This window comes from Chrysemys picta, chromosome 6 (genome assembly GCF_011386835.1).
Source record: "Chrysemys picta bellii isolate R12L10 chromosome 6, ASM1138683v2, whole genome shotgun sequence".
In the NCBI taxonomy this organism is placed as follows: domain Eukaryota; kingdom Metazoa; phylum Chordata; order Testudines; family Emydidae; genus Chrysemys; species Chrysemys picta.
In genome coordinates, this window is record NC_088796.1 from 50,175,672 (window position 1) to 50,203,400 (window position 27,729).

General features: G+C 43.2%; 1 protein-coding gene across 3 annotated transcripts in view; it reads right to left on the bottom strand.

Moving 5' to 3' along the window:
• Positions 1-295: 295 nt before the first annotated feature.
• Positions 296-27,729, bottom strand: part of DHFR (dihydrofolate reductase) — a 36,144-nt gene continuing 8,710 nt past the window's right edge. For 2 of the 3 annotated variants that reach the window (XM_042855883.2, XM_005288184.4), the window contains 3 exons: positions 19,485-19,611; positions 1,253-1,368; positions 296-443 (listed from right to left, as the gene is read on the bottom strand). In XM_042855883.2, the coding sequence (XP_042711817.2) occupies positions 365-443; positions 1,253-1,368; positions 19,485-19,611 (322 nt within the window). In that variant the 3' untranslated portion in view covers positions 296-364. Of the gene's footprint in view, positions 444-1,252; positions 1,369-4,579; positions 4,651-19,484; positions 19,612-27,729 lie in introns of all 3 variants that reach the window. The other variant, XR_010588806.1, reaches the window with a different exon arrangement.

The following is a 27,729-nucleotide window of genomic DNA, read 5'->3' on the forward strand; positions in this document are numbered from 1 at the left end:
AGCCTTCAAGTAAGATATGGCTATGGCAAAGCATCCCTCTCCATACCAGAAGGTTTTTAAACAGATAAAGTATATTTGTTTAGTGTGTAATATACCACTGTGGCTGCCATTAAAAAAGTTAAAATTTACTTTTAGTCATCACACAAGGTAGGAGATACCACAGTTATTTCCCTATCCTTTGGGCCAGATCAAAGCCCCCTGAGGTCAATGGGAGTCTTTCCATTAACTTGAATGTGCTTTTGATCAGCTGCCTAGACTCAAAGAATTGTGGTTTCTCTGGTAACCATACAAAATGTATAAATAATGAAACTTTAATGTATGTTGACAGTATGCATTAGTGCAATAAACCTCACATTAACTATGTCTAAACAGTTTTTTCATACACTTCATATTTGTACCGGATGCCATTCTCTTCTTGGACATCAGCAGGGACTCCTGGATATCTGGGGAGGGGAGAAAAACAAAACCCCATAATTTAATAGACTATCATCTGTAACACTTTTAACAAACTGGAAAAGTCTGAAAACCAAAACACCATCCATAACATGGGAATGGTGATTACATATCAATTTTTTAGCAAGTGATTTGATTAGTAGCAGAATGATTAGATTTAGCAGCTGATAAATTCAAGATGCTGCATCCCAACTGCATTGCTAGCTCCAGCATCAGCAGTACTTGAGCTTCAACCACTTCCCCGCTCCTCCAAACAGTCCAGATAGATCAATCTTAAAGAACCACTTAACTTGAACAAGAGATTCGTGCCTGTGGACAGGAGTTGTTAGGAGCAAAACTTGAGTTATAGCTCGAGCTAACGTGGAACTGAAGACAAGCCCTTAGAGACAACTGTAGGGTGTTTTTCTGTCAAATGGTGTGAAACAAATTAAGGTCCTAATTCTGCTAAGATTTACACATCTGTGTAACTTTACACAGGTGAGCAGTCTCATCAGGCTTACATTTTTGGCTATAGGATTGGAGCCTTAATTTGTTTTACTACACTGGACAAGGACTCCATTAATTAATTCTTTTGAATTAAATTACTTTTCCCTTAGACATGGCATATTCTTTCTGGGCCATACTATTCAAATAAAAAAAATTCTTGAAAATGTACATAGCAGTAAATGAGAACAGAACATGGCCCTAAATGAAATTAAAAAATAATTCAAATAGCAGAAAAAATGAAAGACTTCAGAATCAACTTTGAAGGTGTACTGTAGCCTCTCATACCAGATTAACAACATATCTTGATACTTACTCTGGGAGATGTTTGTATTTCTCCAAATCAATTTCTGGAAAAAATGTGTCACTTTCAAACTCATGCAAAATTCTTGTCACAAACAATCGCTGGTGAACTGGCTTCTCCATTGCTGCCTGAAAAACAAAAACAAAGGATTAAAATTTTAGTTTCTTTCTACAACACCACAACTAGGCAAAATGGAAGATTATTTTTGTCATGGAGATTTTTAATGTAGATTTTGATTGAGAATTATTTTTAGTGAAACTTGTATATATTAAAAAGTATCCAGTAGCTTTCTCATTTCAAATGCTACTTTTCTTTGCCATTTCCCCACATTCTTGTCCTCAGTATCTGCACCAAACATCCCCAGTGTAATGTCCAAAAAGAACCAAGAGATCAGAGTTTTAGAATGGCAACATTTATGGTTCCCTATACAGTTACTGTGACAAATTCTGACACTATGTATACAGTGTCTTCTATGTATAGTGATTATGGGACTGGTAGTCAGGAAATGTTAGTTCTATTTCTGGCTCCTTCCAGTTTAAAGGATGATCTTGGGCAAGTAATTAATTTTTCACCCCAGTCTCATTTTTAAATGGTGATAATACCTAGTGTGACACTCTGTGCCCCAAAGAAACACGCTGCACCCAATATTCACCATGATGATATCATTATGATTTTGTTTTGTATAAAGTATGCCCTGGGAAGGTATCATTCTAAAAGTCTTAATCTGTTGAACATTAATATCCTATTAAGCTGTATGTGCTATCGTATATGAAGTTATAAAGTTTTGCTATGTATATGCTACTGAAACATGTTGTGAGGTTGGGAACACCCACAAGCAGCCTTTCAGGTACAACAATAAAAAGGCCAAACAATGTTGATGGCCTACTGAGGAAATACATACTCACAAGGATTACCCCAGGAACTGAGTACAATAGAAACCTCTCAGAGATAGCACTACACAATGGAGACTGTTTGACCCAGATCACAGCAAGAGCGTTCCAGCAAGTTGGAAGAAGATATAAAAGGGGGAAGTGACACATGAAGAGACCTCACTCTCCCTACAACACAACAGCTGAAAATATTACAGGAAAAAAGACTGAACTGGGGGGAGGGCGTGAAGAGGGGGAGTACTGGTCCCAGGCAGAAAAGAAGAAAGCCCTGCCTTTGTATGAAATGTCAGCAAACTGCTTGTACTACTTAACAGGGTGAGATACTGCTTGATTCAAATCCTATCATGTATATTAGGCTTAGATTGTGTTTTTATTTTATTTCTTATGGTAATTTACATTGTTTGCTATCACTTGACATCTATCTTTCTGTAGTTAATAAATCTGTTTTATGTATATTTAACTAAAACAGTTTGGTTTGGGTGAAGTGCTTGGGGAAAAAAAATCTCAGATCAGGAACAAGGGTGGAGGGATAGCTCAGTAGTTTGAGCATTGGCCTGCTAAATGCAGGGTTGTGAGTTCAATCCTTGAGGGGGCCACTTAGGGATCTGGGGCAAAATCAGTACTTGGTCCTGCGAGTGAAGGCAGGGGGCTGGACTCTATGGCCTTTCGGGGTCTCTTCCAGTTCTAGGAGATAGGATATCTCCATTTATTATTATTATTCTAATGGTTGGTACATATCCACTTACCTTTGTAGAAGTGGTAGATTAGGTAATAAATTCATACTGGTCAGGTTTTTGACCAGGGCAGGATGGTATGGCCCTGGGGTCCTAGTCTGGGGAGCTGGAAGTATTTCGGCTGGAGCCTCTCTATTGTTGGTTCATGCAGTGGCTAGCCCAGTGTTCATGAACAGAGCTGGGTGTGGCCCTGCCTGTGGCTGTTTGGGTGAGGGCAAACTTGGAGGGCTTTGCAGCTTGTCACAGCAGAACAGTGTGAAAGGGAGTCCGGGCTGGTGAGACAGAGGACTCAATGATAACCCAGTTCCAGGTGGCACGGGGGGGGGGCGGGGGGGGGGGGGGGGAGAACCAGTCACACCTACCTCACTTCCCTTACTTCTGCTGACAATGTAAAACAAAGTACAAGTATCTGAGAGACTTATTCTTGAGTTTGCCTTCCTATTGCCAATCCCAAACATTCAAAAATTATGAGACTTTAAAAAATTCTCTTTATTTGTCTTCTGATTTTTGAGACTATAAGGTGTAGTTGGGTCACATTTTCAAACTGTTTTCTGCACTAATAAGGGTTTGAAAATAACTTTAAAAAATACATGAAAGCTTGGATTCTCATGTAAACATTTGTCTGCAAAAGCTGGAACTTTTAGTAAACTATCAATACCACAACGTTTGTGATAACTGTGTGAGTTGGCACTAAAAAATCCTCCCATCAAGTTGCAGTAACTAAACTGAGTGACTGAGGTGGAAATCTGCACTAGGTCCTATTGCTTTTGCTTCAGTAGGGACAAAAGACAGTGCATAGCTCGCCCACCCACCCACCCCTGCACAGCAAAACTGCACGACTTTCACTACATATGTTGTCCACAGCTGGAATCCTCTACCACAGGGGTTCTCAAACTGGGGGTTGAGACCTCTCAGGGGGTCGTGAGGTTATTACATGGGGGGGGGGGGTCACAAGCTGTTAGCCTCTACCCCAAAACCGGCTTTGTAGCGAGCATTTATAATGGTGTTAAATATATTAAAAAGTGTTTTTAATTTATAAGGGGGGTTGCACTCAGAGGCTTGCTATGTGAAAGTGGTCACCAGTACAAAAGTTTGAGAACCACTGTTCTATCACTAGGGCTCTACCAAATTCACAGCCAGGAGAAACTTATCACAAACCATGAAATCTGGTTCTCTACACTCTATTATAAAAGTACCCTATACTATAGGGTAAAAGCATACAGCATTTCTCAAGCTGGGGGTCTAAACCCAAAACGAGGGTGCAAGGCTATTGTAGGGGGTCACGGTATTGCCACCCTTACTTCTATGCTGCCTTCAGAGCTGGGCACCTGGCCAGCAGCCGCTGCTCTCCAGCCACTTAGCTCTGAAGGCGGTGAAGAAGGGTGGCAATACCGTGACCACTCCTCCCAATAGCCTTGCAACCCCCTTTTGGTTTGGGACCCCCAGTTCGCAAAACACTGAGTATGAAGGGCTTTACATGTTTATATTTTGTTGTTTTTAAATATATATGCATGTTTTGTTACAAAACGGTGAAATTTAAGATTTAAATATCTGAAACCATGACGTTCAAGATTTTAAAAATGCTGTTACTGTGAAATTTACAAAAATGGACCATGAATTGGGGAGGGCCCTATCTTGCACCTAAAGATTCGACCAATTATCTATTGGCTAGAAAGCTGCTCATTCTGCCAAAACAGAAATATTGGTACACTTACTCATTCAAGTTCCCCCACTACTTCTTCAAAGAACAGTCTTCTAAATCCTCCCCTACCATCTCAGCAAGTACCTTTTGAAAAGGAAATTTAAAAGCCTTTTATATTTACATGATTTGCGATTGCATCTCTGACTCATACTAACCTTTGCCTTCATCATTTTTTCCAGGAGAATGTCAAACCAATATGTTAATTCATCAGAATAAGAACTGGCAGGTTGTTTTGGGATAACATGAATATATAACTACATTTCTATCAAGGTCCCTTCCAGTCCTATAGTTCTGTGATTCTTTCTCATGTTAAAAGTCTTTGTTTAAAAAATATACTGCAAGGTTTCAGCCTTTTTTTCTAAAGTATGTGTAAGGATACCAGTACTCATCTAAAACCTACCACCAACGAATACTGGAGAAATCTCAACTATTTAAACAGACATGCCTACAAAAGAAAATACAGCTTTTAAACAGTAATAAATAACTCCATCTGTCTACTGTTAATATTGTAACCCCCTCCCCCAATCTAGTTTGTGGCTGAGACAAGACCACAGCAGCACGTGTCATGCTGATAGATGAGCTACTCTTGTGTACGGACTGGGGTACAGATCCATTCTTACAATACTGGATCTCGGGCATTTAGTGTCACCAACTTAATTGGCCTGGTAAGACAACTCCCACCTGTTCATGCTCTCTGTATGTGTGTATATATATCTCCTCAATATATGTTTCACTCTATATGCATCCAAAGAAGTGGGTTGTAGCCCACGAAAGCTTATGCTCTAATAAATTTGTTAGTCTCTAAGGTGCCACAAGTACTCCTGTTCTTTTTGAGGATACAGACTAACATGGCTGCTACTCTGAAACCAACTAAAGGGGGAAATTGTTCTTCCACCTCATCATCTCATTCATCCTACTACATCTACTTGAAGCCACAAGGGGAAGTTACATCCACATGAATTCAGATGCCAGAAATAAAATGAGGTAAACAATATTTTTCAGCTATCCAAGTGCCAGGTTTCATCAGCATCTGTCTGAAACTAACTCTATGTAAGACAAAGGTAATTCTGGTGCAAAAAAAGTAACAGTGCCACCATAACTCCACCCTCCATCAAATTTGCTTATCTTCAGATTGTTGCATACATCTGCAGCCTCAGAGTTTCTCCATAGATTAAAGGCAGAAGGGACCATTATATCATCCAGTCAGATCTCCTGTATTACACAGGACAACAAATTTCCATTCCTCACTGATAATGGATACACAAATAGCTATGCTTATGAAAAAGGCACTCTTCCATCTATGCCTATCTAAGAAGGGCAAAATCCCTTATCAGACTGGCTATTGTGAACCACACATTTATGATCTATGGGTTTGATTGCTACAGTGCAATATACCTAAGGATCAAATTATCAGCCTTAGAAAGGTTCCAAGGAGTTCAAGCTATACGAGTTCACCTGCTTAGCAGCACAATCGATAGAGGATACAAGAACTCTGCTTTTTATACTGGTTCTCCATTAAGTACACCGCTACCTCGATATTAACGCAACCCGATATAACACTAATTTGGATATAACGCGGTAAAGCAGCGCTCCGGGGGGGGGGGGGCGGGGCGGGGCTGCGCACTCTGGCGGATCAAAGCAAGTTCGATATAACGCGGTTTCACCTATAACGCGGTAAGATTTTTTGGCTCCCTGGGACAGCGTTATATCGAGATAGAGGTGTAGTGTAAAGTCTGAGACTTCAGTCCTGAGTTCTGGAGCCCTCTTTGTAAATGGCCCAACCTACTTTGGTGACCATATCAACTTCTGGATGATGTTCTTTGACAGAAGTTCTACTGGAACAATAGAATTGTCAACCACAAAAGTGTGACTAATGAACATAGGAAACAGAGCTTTCTCTGCAGCTGTCCCGTAACTGTGGATCTCACTGCTGGGATACATCAGAACAACAACAAAAAAAAAAACTCTCCACCTCAAAAACAAAAGGCAAACCACACTTTTATGACCTAGTTTTTCCCCCACAATAAGCACAGAAATTAAATAAGTTTCTCTCCACACGGAATAGCAAGAGAGAAAAACAGATGCTATGAATTTCTTTTTAAAATCTGTAAAATGCTCAGATATTATGATGCTGTGTGGTATAAAACCCTAGAAAGAAAAGAAAATATTCATTTTAAAATGTTAATATGATAAAAAACCTCTAAAGTATCTGTAAAGATAGTGATGCAAGTTATTAAGCTTTTTCTTTCCCCTGCAAAGGAAAGAAGAGCCTTATTGTGTACTGAAACTTGAAGCTTAGCAAATGTGGCATTTACAACACACAAGGGCTTCGGAACCTGCTGACCTGTATAGCTAGTCAACAAGTGCTCAATTAAAGAAGGTAGTTAATCATACGCAAGAGACTTGCTAGAATAAGCAAGTATGAATGGATGCTTCTTAATTAATGCAAAAATAAGACTGGGAGAAAAGACTCACCAAACACATGAATATATTTGCCATTTTGAATTACTTATTACATAAATATTTATATTAGACACCTGGATATGTGAATACTGGATAATAAGTCTTTTTAGAAGCCACTGTAGTGTTACTCAGCTTCAAGTCTAACAGCATCACAAAAGAGAATCTTTAATGAAAACCAAACAAAAAACTGATTCACTTTCTAGTTTAAAATAAATACAAGAAATATGCATGCATTTAGAGTTTTCCTGTTCAAAGCTCATTGCAGAAAATTATCCACTGTTGCCAAAGGTGTTATGTATTAAAACTTTTATTTTCCATTATCACAGCCTAATTAAAAAACCAAAAAAAAAAACCCAACCCAAAATACAATCTTCCCACCAAATACAATAAGTCTTCCTATTTTCTTCTGTTGCCAAATTAACAGAATATTTAATATTTCCAAAATATAATCAAATAATACATGAAAGTTGTTATCTAGGAAACATCCTTGACTGTTTGGCTGCTGTGGTTTTCTGAGAGAAATAGCCTGAGAACAGATCGTATATAAAATTAAACAACTTGTATTTTAAATGTTTAATGTTGAGAGGCTTTAAAGTAACTTCCCTTTATCAAGTTAAAAACTTCAGGAGATAAACTGTTTGACCTATACAAGAATATTGAAACTGGGCAAAAGGGTCTTGTATGCAAGACAAGCGAGGACATTAGTCATATATTCAGTGTTTTTTAGTTTTGTTGCTGGGTGAGTGTGTAGCAGGGTGCTGGTGAAAAAGCACCTAATTAGCCTCTGTCTGGTCAGCTCCAATCAAGGGAAGTAGATTGGGGCTGATGGAAAGACCTGATGCCTGCCTGAGGATTGGCAACACCTGCTGGCCTGACAAGCTAAGGGCTATAAAGGCTGGGAGGGCGCCAGATGGCAGGAGGCAGCAAGGGAGAAGTCAGTCAGGGAGGGAGCTGGAGGTCTCCTAGCTGAAGGCTGACTCTGTCTGTAAAGCTTGTATATAGATCGGGATGGGCAAACTTTTTGGGCTGAGGGCCACATCTGAGTGGGGAAATTGTATGCAGGGCTAGGGTAGGGGTGTGGAAGGGAATGTGGGAGGGGCTGTGTGTGTAGGAAGGGGCTGAGGGCAGAGGATTGGGGAGCAGGAGGGGTGTGGACTGTGGGAGGGGGCTCAGGGCAGGGGGGTTGGGGTGCAGGAGGGGTGCATGGTGCAGGCAGGGGGCTTAAGGGCAGGGAGTTGGGGGGTGGGGTGCAGGAGAGATTTGGGCTCTGGGGTGGCAGCGGCATGTACCGGGACCAGGGCAGGCTCCCTGCATGCCTGCCCTGTCCCCGGCCCTGTGCTGCTCCAAGAAGCGCTGTGGCCCCTAGGAGTGGGGGGGGTGGAGGGCTCCTCACGTGCTGCCCTTGCTGTGCCTCCAGGTACCTCCCCTGAAGCTCCCATTGGCTGTGGTTCCCTGTTCCCGGCCAATGGGAGCTGCATGTGGCGGTGCCTGGAGGCAAGGGCCCAGGGGCTGCAGGAACATTGGGCTGGCCAGTGCTGAGAGCGGCGCAGGGCCTGCGGCGCCACGGGGGGCAATCTTGCAGGCCAGATCCAAAGCCCGGAGGGGCTGGATCCGGCCCAGGGGCTGTAGTTTGCCCACCCCTGATATAGATGGACAATGGTGGTGGGACAACCTTAAGTAAATAAAGACATGGGTGCTGCACAACCCTGAAGCCTCTGAGCCTTATTGGTGAGGTCAAGTGGCCCCCAGGAAGAGGGGTGGGTCGTGAACCCTGTTACATTCATTGGGTGAATGAATGGTTCTGTTGCTAGGAATTTTTCTCATCAGTTATTTTTATAGGATATTTGTATTGGACTTTACATAAATGGGTGACCTAATACCACCATAAGACCTTTAACCCACACAGGACTGTCTGCATCCTCAAAAGTTGTTTTATGTTTGGATTTTTTATATTTTTGGAGGATTGTGAATTTTTAGTCTCTGTGGTATGTAAAATCCCAAATATTTTAAAAATTAGTAGTTTAAGTGAGACCTCTCAGTCATCTTTAGATAGAAATAAAATATTATTTGAACCTCACTGGACCAAATCTAATGCTCCATAGTAAGCCTCATGCCTAATTTTTTTTTTTTTTTTTTTTTTAAGAACTTGGAGGGAGGTGTTGTGAAGTTTGCAAACTCTGAGAATCAAGGATAAGGCTGAGAAGCCTTGCCTTTCAGGTCAGCAGCCAATCTGAAGTAATTCTGGAATGTCTGTCTTCATAAGACTGACCACTTTAAGGAGAGGAAGTTACATTGACAAACAAGCCACTCCAGACTTTTTATAATCATAAAACCAGAAGGGGCCACTGTGATCTAATCTGACCTCCTAAATAACACAAGCCATAGGAATTCCCTGAATTATTTCCTGTTTTTGAACAACAGCATATTTTAGAAAACTTTGATTTTAAAATTGCCAGTCCATCCCTGTGCCTGAAGGAAGCCTGCCAGCAAAAAGCACTGTGTCAAAACAACATCAGCTGCATCCTTGTCTGAAGTTCTAGCTCCTTTGAGAATCCAGAAGACCGTGAGAGCTGAAGAGCTGTATCTTTTTCTTTTGTCTATTTTTTGTCTTTTGTTTTTATTAGCTGGGAGATAACCCAACCCATTTACATTTTTAATCTTAGGATTTGGAAGTATGGTTACATGTGTGAGATAATTTTCAGTATAGATATGTAATTCCTTAAATAGGTCCTCCAAGCCTTGGAGTGAAGGCAGGTAACCAAGAGGTGACCTCTTAAACAAGGTCCTTTCAAGCAGGAGATTGCAAATGCTTCTCTCTCTGGGTATGTCTACACTGGAAACTTCAAAGTGCTGCCGTGGGAATGCTCCCTTGGCAGCGCTTTGAAGTGCAAGTGTGGTCGTGAGAGAGCTCTCCCAGTGGTGCTCCTGGTAATCCACCTCCATGAGGGGATTAGCTCTGAGTGTTGGGAGCCTGTCTACACTAGCGCTTTAAAGCACTCAGACTTGCTGTGCTCAGGGGGGTGATTTTTCACACCCCCTGAGCCAGCAAATTAGAGCGTTATAAAATGTAAGTGTAGATAAGCCTTCTGTCGTGTGTGTATTGAGCATTGTATGTCTCACATCAGAGGTCTATTTGCATACTGAGCCTGACACCTGTTGAAAGACTACAGAAGTCTACAAGATAAGAAATTTGCAGGGAGAGAGCAACAGCAGGAGAGGATTCTGTTTATAGAATTATAGTGTAGGACTGAAAGGGATTCAATAGGTCCCAGTCCCCTCCACTTGAGGCAGGACTACGTAATAACTAGACCATTCCTGACAGGTGTTTGTCTAACCTGTTCTTAAAAACTTCCAATGCCAGATTCCATAACCTCCCTAGACAATTTGTTCCAGTGCTTAACTATACTGACAGGAAGTGTTTTCTAATGTCCAGCCTAAACCACCCTTGCTGCAATTTAAGCCCATTGCTTCTTGTCCTATCCTCAAAGGTTAACGAGAACAATTTCACCCTCCTCCATATTATACCTTTTATGTACTTAACTGTTCTGTCCAGGCTCAGTCTTCTCTAGACTAAATAAACCCAATTTTTCAATCTTTCCTCATAGGTCATATTTTCTAGAACTTTAATCACTTTTGTTGCTGTCCTCTGGACTTTCCCCAATTTGTCCACATCTTGCCTTCCTAGGCAGTCATTTATGAGCAAGGCCACGATTATGTCACAGAATCCATGACTTCTATTGACCTCCGTGACATTTTCTGCCCTGGGGCTGGAGATCCCAGCTGGCCCCCCCGCAGCTCTCAGCCCCCACCCTGGTGTGGTGGGCAGCTGGGGGAACCTGCAGCAGCCCAGCCCCTGCAGGGAGAGGGGGGACCCTGGAGCGCCCACTCGCTGCAGGGGCTGGGGAACCCCCTGGAGCTGTTGTGCAGGGGGGCAATCCCTGGAGCTCCCACTCATTGCAGCAGGCAGGGACCCCCAGAGCCCCAGTAGCAGAGGGTGCTGAGCTGAACTCACCTCCCCATTTTGTCAGGGATATTTTTAGTAAGGGGCTTCTATAAATTTTTGTTTATTGCCAGTGACCTGTCTGTAACTTTTACTAAAAATATCCCTGACAAAACCTTAGCCTTATTTATGAATGAAGACAATGGATTGTGGAGGTATATCTTGGAGTACAGAAGTACACTCTGTATCCTTCACCTTGGAAATAAGCTGACCGCATGTCTTGTCTTCTGAAAAAGGGATTGCAACCTGCCTGGCTGGTAAGCAATACTTGAGAATATCTTTTAATTAAGGCTAGGCTCCAGAATGTTGTTATGATTTTATTTTGTATGTAACAATTTGTTTCCAATATTTCTACTTGCTATCAATTGAATCTCTATCCTTTGTTTAAGTTTATAGTGAAAACAAGTGAAAATTTATCTAAGTGCTATGTTTTACACAACAGATCTCTGCTCTGCTCAACTGGTAAGCTTGTGTGTACTGCTTCATTGGAAGCAGCAGATCTGTGAATACTATTGGTGTCCAGTGGAATAGGGGCTTTACGCTCCAGGGCGATGATCTAAGGGCTTGAGGGTTGTAGCGTACCTATTGCTAAATTGTAAAGAGAGAACAAGGCCTGTTTTAGACATAGGGGGGAGTGTTTGTGTTGCCGTGGCTGGTTGAGTTCAGAAGCTGATCCGTTGCAGGCACAGACAAGACTTCCTCACGCTAAGGGCAGGTGGTAGTTAGGTGCCGCACAACCCTGGTTATTACAGTCACAATAATATCACCTCTGTTCAAGCTGAAGGAAAAGGTTAACCATCACAACAGAATAGAATTCTAAGAAGGAAGCTTAACTGGCTCTGAAGTTGTGGTTTAGACTTTACCTAATCTGGTTTCAGTATTAAGCTTTTAATCCGCCACTCACAGATTAGACTGAAGTTGGTAAAATTCTTTAGTTTGGGTTTATAACCAAATGGATAATAATTTTCTTAGAATCCCCTTTAAAACTTAAAGAATGATTATTTCTAGAACTACTTTGATGACTTAACTCATTTTATGATTTAATTCCATTTTGATGTTGATTAATTTGTTGATTTGACCTTGATAGCTGCGTTGCTTTATATTTAGTTTATTATTAACAACTTTGATATTTTCTTGATTTTATTTTTGGTTTAAGTGTATTAAATAAAATTTATAAAGAAATGGAGTCACATTTCTTTCAATAAGTAACACTACTTTAGAACCTTTGAAGGACCTGCATGGTTATTAGCTAGTCAACCTAAAAACTTGACCAGCTCCTCCCATTTATTCTTTAGGTCTACTGGTTAATCAATGATCTGCTGAGCAAATTGTGAGAACCACTGTAGCTTGATTAAACCAGTGATTCTCACTGCATACATGGCAAACCGAAATGGGGTCGTGAACAAATTTCAGGGGCGTCACAACTAGGCTATCACTTCCTCCATTTTAAAAATATTTGTGTTTAGAACAAAACAAAAGATGAGAATTTAAACAACAAAACATCATAAACTGATGCAGTGGTGCCTGTCAGGATTGGCAGGTAGCCTAAACCAATACCATAGGTGTGGCTTGTTACATTCTGGTCAAAGCCCTATGAACTCTGCAAATTCTGCAGATATGGAAACTGATATTTGTCCAATATGGCACAGCATTTTTCCCTCAGAATTTGCTACTTTGCTACAGCCAGGTATCCGACACTTTGATTTGTCTCCCTGCCCTGCTGGGAGCTAGCTGCAGCTTCCTCTTAAGGAGAAGATAACTAGGGTACAGTGCATGCTCTCTGCAGTGTTCCAGGCAGCAGAGTAGTCACAACCGTCCTCCTTCTGCCCTTCACCCTTTTCTACCATTTCCCCCTCATTCTGTGTGTGCTTCCAGCTTCTTCTCCAGGGTACACAGACCAAAGCATACACCAGAATGTATTGCAGTAGCTGACACGCTTCAAAGGTGTGCTATGGTAGTGGACAAAGGATTCTGGGTGTGCATACAGCCATTGAATAGAGGGAGCACTGAGCCAAGAGGAGATCAAACATCCATCCACTGAATTCCTCAACTGAAGGCTTATGGGTTCATAAAAGCAGAATCCTTTTTTAATACGTGGCTATCCGGTAAATATGAAATCCTTTAACCATCAGACTTTGTATCATTATGAATAGTAAAAGCTGCCAAGCCTCATAAACAGGGAACATTGACTGCAACCCATATCTCAATGTAACTAATCTTACGTAGGCATCTGCTGCTGCGGCCAGTCAAGTTAAAGCAATTCCCCTCCTAGGATGCAATCAACTGACAAATTCAGGAAATGGCGGCCAGTGTTCACAGGAGTTCAGGTGAGCAGTTCCACCACATCTCTATAGAACTGAATGAAACCACAGATGTCTGCAGCCCAACTTTAATTTGCTCAGTGAGAGTGGGAAGGATCCATATGTGAAGACTTTCTATTTTTGCAACCCACTGACAAGATCTGAAACTTTCTAGCAATCTGTGTTTGGAGCTGAGTTAGGGTGGCATTTCTGCATTGGTATTTGCCATGATTATTCCTGAGTTATGGTAGGAAATCACAGTGATCTGGCAACTAGAATCCAATCTATTGCACCCCAAGTAAGTTGGACACATAATTCACTCCACTTGGGAGCTTTGGATCTAAAGTGGATTCCAGCAGAACAGAAAGATACATAAGACTACAAAAGTTGTGAACTTTAACCAATGCTTTGCTGTTTTAGGTGAAGAAACAGACACTCCACATTTACAGATCCTTTTGCACACTGAAATTTGACTTTTTATGTGGCAGTACCACTAACCCCCCACACCCATTTTTCCTTATTTAAAATAATATCTGACATTGTTCCTGGATCAGTTTCCTTTCTCAACCTGATTTCTGAATGTTGTTTGCTACATTTAATTACAAAAAGTATTGTGTATCACAGTAGTTCTCAACCTTTACCATATTGGGATCCTCCTTTCTAACCACAACCTCCTCCAATTTAGCAGTGTAGAAAGGGTAGATTCTTTGACAAAGTCAAAGATGATGTTTGGATCATAAGCAGATTCTGAGAGCTTCCACCCTGGTTGTTTCTATATGCTGCTAAGCTGTGGTCTATAGGAAGTGAAAGATCTTGCTTCTTTAAGGCTCTACTGAAGTGAAAAGGGGGCAAGCCAGAATGCCCTGGACAATATTTCCTTTAGAGACAGCCCCCGAACCTAAAGCAAATACTCACCAGCAACTACACACCACATAACAAAAACACTAACCCAGGAACCAATCCTTGCAACAAAACCCCTTGCCAACTCTGTTCGCATATCTATTCAAGGGACACCATCATAGGATCTAGCCACACGAGCCACACCATCAGGGACTCGTTCGCCTGCATTTCTACCAATGTGATATATGCCATCATGTGCCAGCAATGCCCCTCTGCCATGTACGTTGGCCAAACTGGACAGTCTCTACGCAAAAGAATAAATGGACACAAATCAGACATCAAGCATTGTGGCATTCAAAAACCAGTAGGAGAGTACTTCAATCTCCCTGGACACTCAATAACAGACTTAAAAGTGGCAAGTCTTCAACAAAAAACTCCAAAAACAGACTTCAACGAGAAACTGCAGAACTGGAATTAATTTGCAAACGGGACACCATCAAATTAGGCCTGAATAAAAACTGGGAGTGGATGGGTCACTACAAAAAGTAATTTTCCCTCTGCTGATACTCACACCTTCTTGTCAACTGTTGAGAATAGGCCACTTCCACTTTAAGTCAATTGGCCTCGTTAGCACTGACCCCTCCACTTGATAAGGCAACTCCCATCTTTTCATGTGCTGTATATTTATACTTGCTTACTGTATTTTTCATTCCATGCATCTGATGAAGTGGGTTTTAGCCCACGAAAGCTTATGCCCAAATAAATGTGTTAGTCTAAGGTGCCACAAGGACTCCCCGTTATGTTTTTTAAGCCAGCTTTGTCACGAGACATCTCCTAGTCCTTCCTCTCTTTTGCTTGCATGCTGATTCAGAGAACAGAAACATCTGTAGTCCATGAGCTCACCTAAGTATCCCTACACCAAAAGAGGCAGAGAAGAGGTGAGGCTAGGGTCCCCCACACTGACCAGATGAGAAGAGCACAGGCTACATTATCTTAAAGGGTGATGTAATGGCTGTTCTTCTCAGGATCTCCAGGCAGCATTGTCTTTGAGGCACACTGTCTCCTGAATTGAAGAGGTGGTGACTCATTACTGGCTCCAACATGGGCCTGCATCTAATAAGCAAAAGCTGGCCCTATACCTTTATTAAGTCACACAAAGTAGTATGATCAAAATAAAGCTTTAAAAATCTACTATCTATGGATAAAATGATTCATTTAAATTATCAGCAGGTATTTAGTATCCACGGACCACAGATAATTTTCTACCTCCACATGGTAATCTTCTAGACGTCCTTATCACCCAACTAAGGTACATCCCTGATGTAAATACTAAAAATATTACCTACACTTTTCATCAAACACTTATACAGTAACTCCTCACTTAAAGTTGTCCCGGTTAACGTTGTTACGTTGCTGATCAATTAGGGAACATGCTCGTTTAAAGTTGTGCAGTGCTCCCTTCTAACGTCGTTTGTCCACTGCTTGCAGGAAGAGCAGCCCATTGCAGCTAGCTGGTGGGGGCTTGGAACCAGGGTGGACCGGCAGCCCCCTTATCAGCTCCCCGCTCCCCTAAGTTCCCTGTGCAGCAGCTGCCCAGCAGAATGTGAGAGTTAACCCTTGAGGGCTCAGCCAATTGCTAGTTCATCATTTAGCAGTAAGGCATTCCTTGCGAAATATCCCACTCTCTGACTTCACCACCTCAACCAAGCTTCACAATCATCATCACTGTGTATCAGTATTAAATTGTTTGTTTAAAACTTTGTGTGTGTGTGTATGTGTGTACACACACACACACACACACACACAATATAGTCTTTTGTCTGGTGAAAAAAATTTCCCTGGAACCTAATCCCCTCATTTACATTAATTCTTATGGGGAAATTGGATTCACTTAACATTGTTTTGCTTAAAATCGCATTTTTCAGGAACATAACTACAATGTTAAGTGAGGAGTTACTGTAATTAAAATCATAATGCTAGTTTAAATGCACAACTGTCAGATTTTTCTCAGTAAGTTACAAGCTTTCATAAAATGTCTTGATTAGATATTGGAAATAATAGAAACAGTTAAATTTAAAATCAGATTCTATTATGTTGATACAATAAACAGACTTGATCAAAAGTGGCTTGATCAACCTTACAATCTATTATTTTTCTAAACTAGGTTAGGTGTGCTATGGATCCAAATGGCATAGTTGTCTACAAGGCAGCACAAAATAGTGCACAAGATAAAATAGTTAGGGTTACCATATGTCCGGCTTTTCCCGGACATGTCCAGCTTTTCAGCAATCAAACCCCCGTCCGGGGGAATTGCCAAAAAGCCGAACATGGCCGGGAAAAATACCGGCCGGGCACTTCCTCTCCCGTGGCTGCTCTGCTCCTCCCCGGACTCAGACTTCGGCTCTGTTTAAGAGCCAAGCTGCCCGAGCCAGCGCTACCGGCTTCGGGCAGCCCCCGTGCCTCCGGACCCTGCGCCAGCAGAGCAGCTGGAGCCGGGGAGGAGAAGTGCCCAGCCAGCGGCTGGGGTCCGGAGGCATGGCGGCTGCCCGAAGCCAGTAGCGCTGGCTCGGGCAGCTTGGCTCTTAAACAGAGCCGAAGTCTGAGTCCACGGAGGAGCAGAGCAGCTGGAGCCGGGGAGGAGAAGTGCCCAGCCGGGGGCGCAGGGTCCGGAGGCATAGGGGCTGCCTGAAGCCCGAGTGCTCACGGCTTCATGGTTTGCTGGGCAGCCTCCAGACTCTGCACCCCCGGCTGGGCGCTTCCCCTCCCGGGCTCCAGCTGCGCTGGGGAAGCGCCGGCCGGGGGTGCAGGGTCTGGAGGCTGCCCGGCAAGCCGTAAAGCCGGTAGCGCTCGGGCAGCCCTTTTCGCGTGGCTGGGAGGGAGGAGGGGGAGTTAGGGCGGGGACTTTGGGGGAAAGGGCGGAGTTGGGGCGGGGCTGGGGGTGGGAAATGGGTGGGGCTAGGGCCCGTGGAGTGTCCTCTTTTTTTATTTTTTAAATATGGTAACCCTAAAATAGTTAACGAGGTTAGACGCCTATAGTGCAGAATTAATTCACTGTAAGAGGAGGGAACATTAAAATGCATATTTTGAACCACTGGATGTGCAAGAAGAAATTACTTCTGCTTAGTTTGCCCTTTCTTCTGAATTGCAGACAAAAGCCAAGTCAACTCTCTTGTTCCTATTTTGTAATTATGCCAAATCTGAAAAGAGTTCCACCAAAAAAAGGTATCTCCATTAAAAATGGAAGCAGAGGGCTCTGATGTTGAGTAATGAAGGGGAAATACTATTTCTACATTTTCCTTTACTAGTTGTCAAGACACTTTGGGCATAAAGCTAGGTAAGCGTCTTGGGGGTGGGGGGAGGGAACCTGCACTAAATGATTTCCAGATTGCAAATTAGTGATAATAATGTGTTTTTAAAAAAAAATCATCTTTCAATGTGTTTCTTACCATTATTAAATGAACTTATGATTGCATAAGAACTTAATGACACCTTACTCTCCATTACAGGGAAAAGATATAAATTTACTTTAATCAGTTATAGTGAAGGGGTTCAAGAAAAATACCTTTTTGTAAACACACTGAGGTTGGCAGAACATAGATCTAGAATCGATGATCAGTGATAATCTTTTTCTGTGCTCAAAACCATTACGAGACTAAATCTACTAGCTAGGGGAAAATACATAAAAGTAAATGTGTGTTTGTGAGCTATCAGAAATCCTGAGGCAAAGGCCTTGCGAGAAGCCCAGCTCCCCATTAATCTTAGCTGCTGGGAAAGGGAAGGATGTTGTGATTCTTAACAGGATCCTGGATCCTGTCTGGAGGGAAAGGGGTCATCTTTCACATCATCTGGTTAAAAGGGTGTCTGAAAACTTTCAAGCGCCTCCCTGCTGAAAGGGAAAGGAAATGTTCTCTCTCTTTCGACTCTACAGCCTCCTGAGAACGGGGATTGTAGTATGCAGTGTAATTGCAGCTGTGCTGGTCCCTACTTCGTCTCTCTAAGGGGTTTGGTGTCTGTTTATAGCTGTCAAGTTTTGTGCAGCCCCATGTGCAACACTTGGTGCATAATAGTTATAAATATGACAATTAGCACACTGAATTATTTGTAAGTAATTTGTATCTGATCCTAAACTTCAGCTTAAGTCCAATACACTTTGCCCCGAACAGTGGTCAGGATAGGAAACAGATTTGCAAAACAATTTGGCAAATGTAGTAAGTGGGTGGGTACTGAAGGGTGTCTGGAAAGTAGGTAAGTATTTAGGTGGGAAGATGGCACAAATGGATTTGTGAGGTGAATAGATGAAAAATGGGATAAGGGGGCCTGTGAGTTAGCTATGGAAAAGCTAAGTTTGTGGAAGGGAATGTCAAGGGGGAGGAGCGAGAAAATGGGGATGGGAGAAGCTCAGTGGTTGTGGGTAGCTAGGTTTATAGGGATGTTCACTAGAGATGGTTAGATAGCTTTGGAGAGAAGCAGAGGATGGGGGTGTATGTGTGGAGAGAGTGAGTGCCCAGAGGAAGCTGATGATGGTTAAGGAGGTGGCTTTGTGAGGATAGGGATGGTGTTGGGGCAGCTGGAACCTGTTGTGTGGGTGGGGAAAGATGAGTGGCTTGGGATGGGAGTGTCTGCAAGGGGCATGGCTGGTTGCTAGGTGGAGAACACTAGGTACACCGCTCATTTTCTTCTCCATTACCATCTCTGCTTGTTGCTGCCACTGCCTCACTGCTTGCCTGCTCTTCCCAGACTCCCTTTTGCTCACATACAGGTCCACAGTACCTTCTAGTGTCCATGAGCTGCAATTGCAGGACCATTCCTGCAGCCCAGCTGTAGGATTAGATAAGTATATGTAAATGGTTAAATTAGCTTAGCTAAAAGTGTATAAATGCTTTGCAGTTTGTGTAAAGTGCAGATGTGTAGCAGTTTTGGAAAGGCCTTGAAAGATGGTATGTTTGATTGCAAATACTGGACCTGGAATATGGCTGATAAGATAGGAGGAAAGACTTCGAAGAAGAGGCCCCAATTATCAAAGATGGTTCCAACCAGTTTTAGCAAAGGAAAGGATTTGAGAAATAGTGGCAATAGTCATAGGTCTGATAAATAAGGTATAAAAAGGTCAACTCTTGAGTTTGTTGCTAGTAGCTGCCTGTCCAGTTGGAGCCAGCCAATATGGGTTTGAGCATCCCCAGTGCTAGTCCTAAGTACTTGATCAATACAATAACAAGTTATTATATGCGTGAGCTAAGTGCTGAACCATCTGGCTCCCGCCTCTCATGGTCCCACAATACCATTTTAAGAGTATTAATTTAGTGTTCCAACTGTACCTTATAAATGGAACTGCCTCCGATGATCCAAACCATGTCTATCTTACTTTTTAACTCTGGTGAGTCCAGAAGAACTAAAGCATCATCCAGACTTTTGGCGAGATAATGTGCTCCTTTTGGTGTTTCCCTAGAAAAATAAAGTTTGTGATAGTTAGTGTAAATTAAGTAGCTACTTTATATTTTGTCTAAATTTCTGTTTATAAACATGTCCAAATACATTTCACATTTAACACCATCTTTAGCAACAAGGTAGACTTTTTTTTTTTAAAATAAGAAGTTTAATTAAAAGTTCCCACCATACAGTGGAATAGAATCTTCTGCATTACAAATCAGCAATTTATTTTAACAAACAACTAATTAAGTGAGGTGTAACTTGGGAATACACAGGACAAATCAGCCTCCTGAAAGGGGTACAGTAGTCTGGAAAGGTTGAGAGCCACTGTTCTAGTGAAATGCCCATAAACAAAACAGAATTATGTGCAACACACTAGGGTTGTTTGTGTATGTCCAGGTGCTTTTGTTTGTTTGTTTTGTTGAAGAGCATGATTGGGCCCTCTCTTTGTAGACCGATACAATGGCTGATGGGGGATGCAATACTGAATAGGGTATCCTCTTGAGAAAGTTAAAATTTTGGATGATTGCTGAAATTTTTAAATGCTGTAGGTCTAGGAGCAGATGTGTGACATTGCTTAACCCAGTTATGGGCAGCACAGTGTAATGTAGCTATAATTAGATGAAAACATACTTTCTCCCTGCTGCTACTCTTTATAGTTTGGGTGGCCTATCTATCAGATTTCCTGAAGTCAACATGTTCTCTCAAACATTAACACACAGTCCTGTCTCTTGAACTGTTTTAACAATTTTGGTCAAATAAAAAGGTTTCTGATTCTGGTTTAATGCACTTCCTGTCTCCTTAGTAATGAAAACAATTAACCCCCCCTTGCCCCGCAAACAACAACAATCTTTGCACAGAAAAGTATAACAATAGAGCATGGCTCTAGCAGCTGCAAAAATTAACTTCACCGACTGCTATATGCAAAATGAATAAACATCCTCATCACTTTAGGAAAAGCTCTAATCTACATTACACATTTCCCCAGTGGGATTCCTTTCTACTTTATTTTGGCTACAATTTACTATGAATAGCATTTACAATGTGAAGTGCATAATTTCAAGAGTGTTTGGATGTGTTACAGTTTACTTTTATTTGGCTCTACTGAGCAGGGTAGGGAAATAAATTAATAGAATATCTCAAAATGGGGAAGAGTGGAGAAAGAATCATGAAGAATTATCCAACCTGCAAGATGTTTACATTTATTGGCTTCTGGTTATGGATGTTTACAAGTTAACATTTGTTGTTAAAAGGGGAGTTGCTTGTCACTAGGGAGTGTGGTAGCTTAAGAGAAGCATGGAGCAAGGCTCTGAGAAACTGGAAGTATATGTTTCCCCTTAAAGGCTATTACTACCCAAAATGAAACAAAACTAAATAGAAAAAAACTCGCAAAAAGTAACAAAAGCAATCAAATTACCAAGCAGTCAAGAAACTACAGAAATGTGATGAAATGCAGGAACTAGGGAGAGTATGAGAAGGCTCAAAATGTCTGCATGTAGATTTGACATACACATATATAAGAAGTTAAAGTGAATTCAAGAATGCACATATGAAGAGTGCTGAATTGATTGCTCTGGATATTGGGGTCATCCACAGAACAGGTGCAGAACAAACCATGACTGTCCCACCAACAATGTTCCAGAGGAGCCAGCTCCAGGGGTATGAGAGTAAAATAGTTTCCAGGCCCAGACCTGGGTACTAAGTTGGCCAATTAATGCCAATTATAATGATGTATGCACGTGAGAATGAGAAACACGGAATACCTGTTCCCTGAGAACTGGATTAAAATTAAATTTATGACATGGGACATTAATAAATCTCAGAGGGTAACACCTTTTGATCCTGATCCCGCAATCCTTATATAGTATGAAGATGGACTGCTGAACCCATATGGATACCCACTGATTTCAATGGGGCTCCATGTGAGCCCAGCAATCTGCCTGTATATTACACACTGCAGCATGGGGTCCTCTGTAGTTGGCCTGGACTGGATATGAACTGGTGGCATAGGTAAGCACTTCACCTATATCTCATTAAGCAATCCAGTAGCCTTTATTACGAAGAGTCGTAAGTGACTGGGAATAAAATTAGTTTCCCTGACTCCTGGAAATACCCTAACCTCTCTCTCTTATATAAAGTAACATTATGGACAACAATTAGGCTGTCCTCTCGTGTGTTGGAACTAGAATAATGATGTTATGTGGGGTAATAAATGCTTACTAGTTGTTTTTTGAGATATGTTGCACACATTCATTCTACTTCAGGTGAGTGTGTGCCCAGCGCATGACTGACAGATTCCCCTCCACTTCCGTTACCTGTCAGGGTGCCTTGAGTGCCCTCTGCTGCTGTGCATCTCTGCATGAAGATATAAAATATAAAGGGTGGAGCGGTCCACAACACCCTCCCCCTCCCTCAGTTTCTGCCTGCCATACAGACTTCAACAGAGATGGGAAGGAAGGTGGGTCATGAAATGGACACGTGCAACACATTTCAACAGAACAACAGTTATGGAAAGGTAGGTAACCATTTCTTCTTCTTCAACTGATTACAAACGTTTGTTCCACTGTAGGTGACTCACAAGCAGATTGATCTGGAGGTGGACCTGCAGTCTATTTGAACAGTGATTGTAGAACAAAAGGCCTGAATCTTACTGTTCCTGGACTGATGGGCTATAACGTAATGAAAAGCAAATGTGTGTACTGATGACCAAGTTGCTACTTTGCAAATGTCCAGAATAGGAACTTGTGCCAGAAAAGCTGCAGATGCTGCACGTGCCCTAGTTGAATAGGGAAGCATTCCAACTGGCTCACCCTGAACAAGCGGCGAACCAAGTTTGGGAACCCCTGTCCTAACTGAAGGCTTTCTACTATTTATAAGTACTTTTTGCAAGCCTTTTCTAATGGTGTTAGCCCTGAATAAAGCTCTGGGTTTGTCACGGATTCCATGACTTGCCGTGACCTCCGTGACTTCTGCAGCAGCCTGTGCGGCTGGCCTGGGAGCCGCCTGAGCAGCCCCTGGGCCAGTCGCACTGGCTGCTGCTGGGGCAATCTTGCCCCCCGCCCCCAATCCCCCAGCAGCAGGAATTTGGGTGTGGGGGGGCTCAGGGCTGGGGATTGGGGTGCAGGGTGATGCTTACCACAGGGGGCTCCCCTTTCTCAGCTCCTAGCTCCACCTGCTTCCCCACAGGCGCTGCCCCCGCCCCAGGCACTGGCTACAGTTCCCAGCCAATAGGAGCTGCAGAACCAGGGCTTGGGGTGGAGTGGAGGCAGCAAGAGCTGGAGGTTGCCACTTCCCAGGAGCTGGGTAGGGAACCTGCCCCATCCCTGCCAACCCGCCCCCCCAAGCACCTGTGGCGTCCCCTCTGGGCCCTGGCATCCCCAGGGCCACCCCCTACAGCTGCTCCTCTACCCAGGTTATGGGACGTGACTTTTGGTTTACTGTCCATGACCTATCCATGACTTTTACTAAAAATACCTGTGACTAAAATGTAGCCTTAGCCATGAAACATCGAGCCTGTCAAGTGGAGGGCCTGCAGGTTGAGGTGGAGGAGGTGTCTGGTTCCAATGGAAAAGACAGTGGAGGTCTGACTGACAAGGTTAGCAGGGTCAAGAACTAGTGCTGCCAAGGCCACTCTGGTGCTATAAAGGTGAGCATGGCCCTGTCTGATCTTGGACAAGACTTTGGGCAGTAAAAGAATTAGACGGAAGGCATATAGTAAGGTGTTCCTCCAGGGCTGCAGAAATGCACCTGTCAATAAACCTGGACTGTGACACCTCCCCACCCTCTGGGGGAACAGAAGTGATGGAAATTTCTACTGGTCCCTGTTGCAAACCCGCTGAGTCACTTATGGTCGGAAAATGGATCTGGCCATGTCCAGGCATAATGGCCGCTCTTAGTGACAGGAGAAGGACCTGCTCATCTGGTCTGCGAGCATATTCTGCACCCCTGGAAGGTAAGCAGCTCTGAGGTGAATGGAGCCAACTATGTAAAACTCTCACTGGAGGATAACCTCCTGGAACAACTGAGTAGAATACCCTCCTTATCTAGTCATATAAAACATAATCTGCTAGTATTAACAGACAACACAGCAACTCTGTCCCTTGAAATGTGGAAGAAAGGCCAAGCTTGCAAGATGGACAACTCCCAAGTCTCTGACGTTTATATGAGCCTTCAGGTCTTGGAAAAACCAAAGACCCTCAGTCTGCAGGGACTGTCCGGATAAGGCCTTTTCCTGTAGCCACATTAGGAGAGAAGCAGCCATTAGCCAAGAAGCAGAAAGTCTCATTTTCACATTCCATCTAAGTTACATTAAAACAATCTAATATCGGGCTGTTAAGGTGATCCTATCCTACTAGCACCCACCATCACCAGATAAAGAAACAGATCTTAAAATGGTTAAAGAAAACTTAGTTTGATAGCATTCGGTCTGGCAAGAAATCACTTATCAATAGTTATGGTTATGAAATCCTCATTTCTTTATTGTTTTGTCTTTATGGTCCCCATTTCTCTATTTTTTGTCGGTATGATCTCTGGTTCTTTGATTGTTTCTGTCACAATTAATTTTGCTAGGTGTAAATCAATTAAGGTGGTGGGGTATGATTGTTTTACAATATGTTAGGATTGATTAGAGAATTGCTTAGTAATATTTTAGTAAAATGATTGGTTAAGGTATAGCTAAGTAGGACTCAAGTTTCACTATATAAACTGGGGTCCAAGAAGGAGACCAGCAGAAGGAACAGAAGAATAAGAAGAAGGAAAGACCTGAAGAAGAAGAACTCACCTCTAAGACACAGCTTAAGATCAAAGCTGCTAAGAATCCTTTGCACGAACATGATGTGCAGCAACCAGAATCCAGACAAGATTGACCTTGTCTGGCTAACAGGGTAAGTCTGCCTGCCTGATCAGGAGTGGTGAGCATAGCATTGTATGCTTAGCATGTGTATTCCACTTGGTAATTGTTAATAAATAGAGGATAAGGATATTTCTGTGTAAGGCTTTTTCCACTGGTAAAAGGTCCTGCAAACCCACAGAAGGTTCCTGAGCCCTAGGAACAGGGTAAGGATGGGTGCCCCTAGAGTGTACGAGTAACAGAGAATTTTTGCGGGTAATAGGACCCCTCCTTCCATGTGTGCTCCCCAACCCAGGGACAATGCATCTGTGACTAAGGTAAGTGCTGGTTGCAGGGGAGCAAAGGGAATCCCCCCCATACAAACTTGCAGATGGTCTGTCCACCAATCTCGAGAGGACAAGATTAGTATTGGTACTAGAACCACTATGTCTAAGCGATGACTGCTTGGAGAAATACACTGAAGCTAGCCATCCTTGTAGCTTTCTGAGGTGTAGTCCGGCATACTGCACTACATAGCATGGCAGCATGTACCTAGGAACCTGAGGCAGCTGCATCCTTTAGTGACAGGATGTGATTTTAGTTCCAGAACTAAGCTCCACAGTGTTTCAAACCTTGATTGCAGTAGAAAAGCTTTGGCCTTTGTAGAGTTTAGGACTGCTCTGATAAATTCTGTTCTCCGTACTGGATTCAGAATTGATTTGTCCACATTGACTAGGAGACCCAGTGCATCAAAGATAGACTGGATAATGGCTATTCTGGACAGTACTTGAAACTTGGACTGGCCTCTCCCTAGCCAGTTGTCCAGGTAAGGGAACATGTGGACCCCTGACTTTTGAAGGAATACTGCTATCACTTTCATGCATTTTGTAAAAATGCAAGGAGCTCCCAACAGACCAAATGGAAGCACTGTAAATTGGTAGTGGATCCCATTTAACATGAATCTGAAAGACTTCTGGTGGTTCGCTACATGAAAGTAAGTGTCTTTCAAGTCATGGGCAGTGTACTAGTCCCCTTGCTCCAGTGAAGAAATAATGGAAACTAGGATAACTATTGTCCCAATGTCTGGAGTGAATCACAACATGAATGCCTACATCAGGGCAGACTGTCAAAAGCAGGACAGACATCCCAAACTGGTGGTATGTTCTATAATTAGGATTTCACAAATCCAGTACCAAATGTGAACACTCAAAGTACTACAATAGTCTTATGATGGAGTCACAGATAGTCCCCTGAGATACTCCAGTCTATCTTGGCACCCAGGCAAGCTGGACTATGTGAAAAATGGTCACTTACACACACACACAAAAAAAAAAAAAAAAAAAAAAAAAAAAAAAACAACCAACCAACCACCACAATTATTCCAGGTTATTCCCAGTCCCAAGAGACCAGAGACTCACCCAGGTAAAGTTGCATCCTAGATCTCACACCAAAGACAACACTGGTAGGCCAATTCTGTAGTAAACCAACTACAGGTTTATTAGCTAAGAAAAAGAAAAAGTTATTGAGACATTAAATCATGTAAAATATATGTACAGGTGAGTCAAAGTCTTCCAAATGGTAGCAGAGCTGTAGTAATCTGTCAGTTTCTAAAAGTCTCTCAGGGCTACCCAGTATAACTCTGGGGATCTCAGTCTTCTTGTTCACTTATTTTGAATTCTAACAGAGCAGATAGTCCAGAGATGAAGGATCTTTCCTTGAGTCCATACTCACAGTTTCTTCTTACAGAAAACAAGCTGACAGAGTCACCACACATGTGGGCTCTTTCTTTGATTGGCGAAGAGAGCATGTAGAGTCTTTGATCAAATCAATCGTGCTTAAGATTCTCAGATCTGAAGTGACGTGGGACCAAGCCCTTAGGAAGTGGAATAAATGATTGGCAAATAGGGTGGCAGGAGCAGATGGCACTATGGGGCCTGGTAGTCTGTCCTTAACAAACATGTCAAAACCCTTGTTTGGACTAACAAGCTGCTTCAAGAGACGAAAGTGGTGGTGGTTGCCTGGCAAATGACTTCAGCATCACTTCTGAATCTTTTAGGCTATGGAGCCTATCAACTGCTTTGTCCGAAAAAAGGAAAGGTCCTTCATATGGGAGGTCTTGGATGGTCTGCTGAACAGGAGTGATGAATTCTTCCTAAAAAAGTGTGTGTGTGTGTGTGTGTGTGTGTGTAAAAATGAGGCCTCTCTCCCTCTGTGGCCCCACCCCCTACTCCTCCTCTTTCCCGAGGCCCTGTCCCTCCAACCAAGCCAGAAGCCAGAGCTGGGTCAGCGAGCCTAGGCCCCTCAATCTGCCTGCGGGGGTGGGGTGGGGGTGGGGAGGAGGCTGAGAGCAGTCCCCACCCCATGTCCCCTGCCCAAGGCAGATGTAGGGTCTGCATCTTCCCACAGCTGCCTGCATGGCTCTTACCCCGACCCACCTGGCCTGGCCTGGGGCGGGGCCTTGGGAGCAGGAGAAGCGCAGCTGGGCCATTGTAAAAACTGCCTGGGCAGCTGTGGGAAGCCATGGACACTCTATCTGCCCTGGGTGGGGGTCGGGGACAGGGGCTGCTCTCAGGCATCCCCACCCCAGGCAGGTGGAGGGTCCACGGCTCCCTCAGCTGCCTGGGTCCCCCGGGCCTCTCTTACCTGGGTCGGGCTCCTGCTTCCTGCTGAGCTTGGGGGCGGGGCCTCAGCGGGTTGAGGAGGGGCGGGGGGCCAGGCCTATGGTGAAAAGTGGATGGGCCAGGCCTGTCCACTTTCAAAAGTGGGAGGGCCATGGCCCCATGGAGCCCCCCTTTCTGGCGCCACTGCTGCTGAACTTCTGGCAGAAGACCAGAAGACTGCAGCCGCAAACACCTTCTCATAGTTAGGGCAGATGCCATGACTCGAGCCACAGAGTCAGCTGCAGCCAAGCTGGCCTGAAGAGCTGTTCTAGCCACTAGTTTGCCCTTGTCCATAATCACAATGAATTCTTGTCTGCAGCTGTCAGGTAACCGGTCTTTAGGACTGCAATATGTTATCCCACAAGGTGAAGTCATACTGACCTAGACGTTCCTGTTGATTTGCAGTGCAAACCTGCAGATCTGCTGTAGAATAAAGTTTTCAACCAAAAAGATCTAGCCTCTTTGAATCTTTCCCTTTTGGAGTGCATGCCTTGTGTCCTTGCCTCTCCAATGCATTAGCTCTGGCAACTATTAAAGAGCCTGGAGGGGTGTGTCTGTACAGATATTCAAAACCCTTAGAATGGACAGAGTAGCTCCTCTCCACCTTTTTTTCACTACGGAGTGGGGAGGGAAGATGGGGTCTAT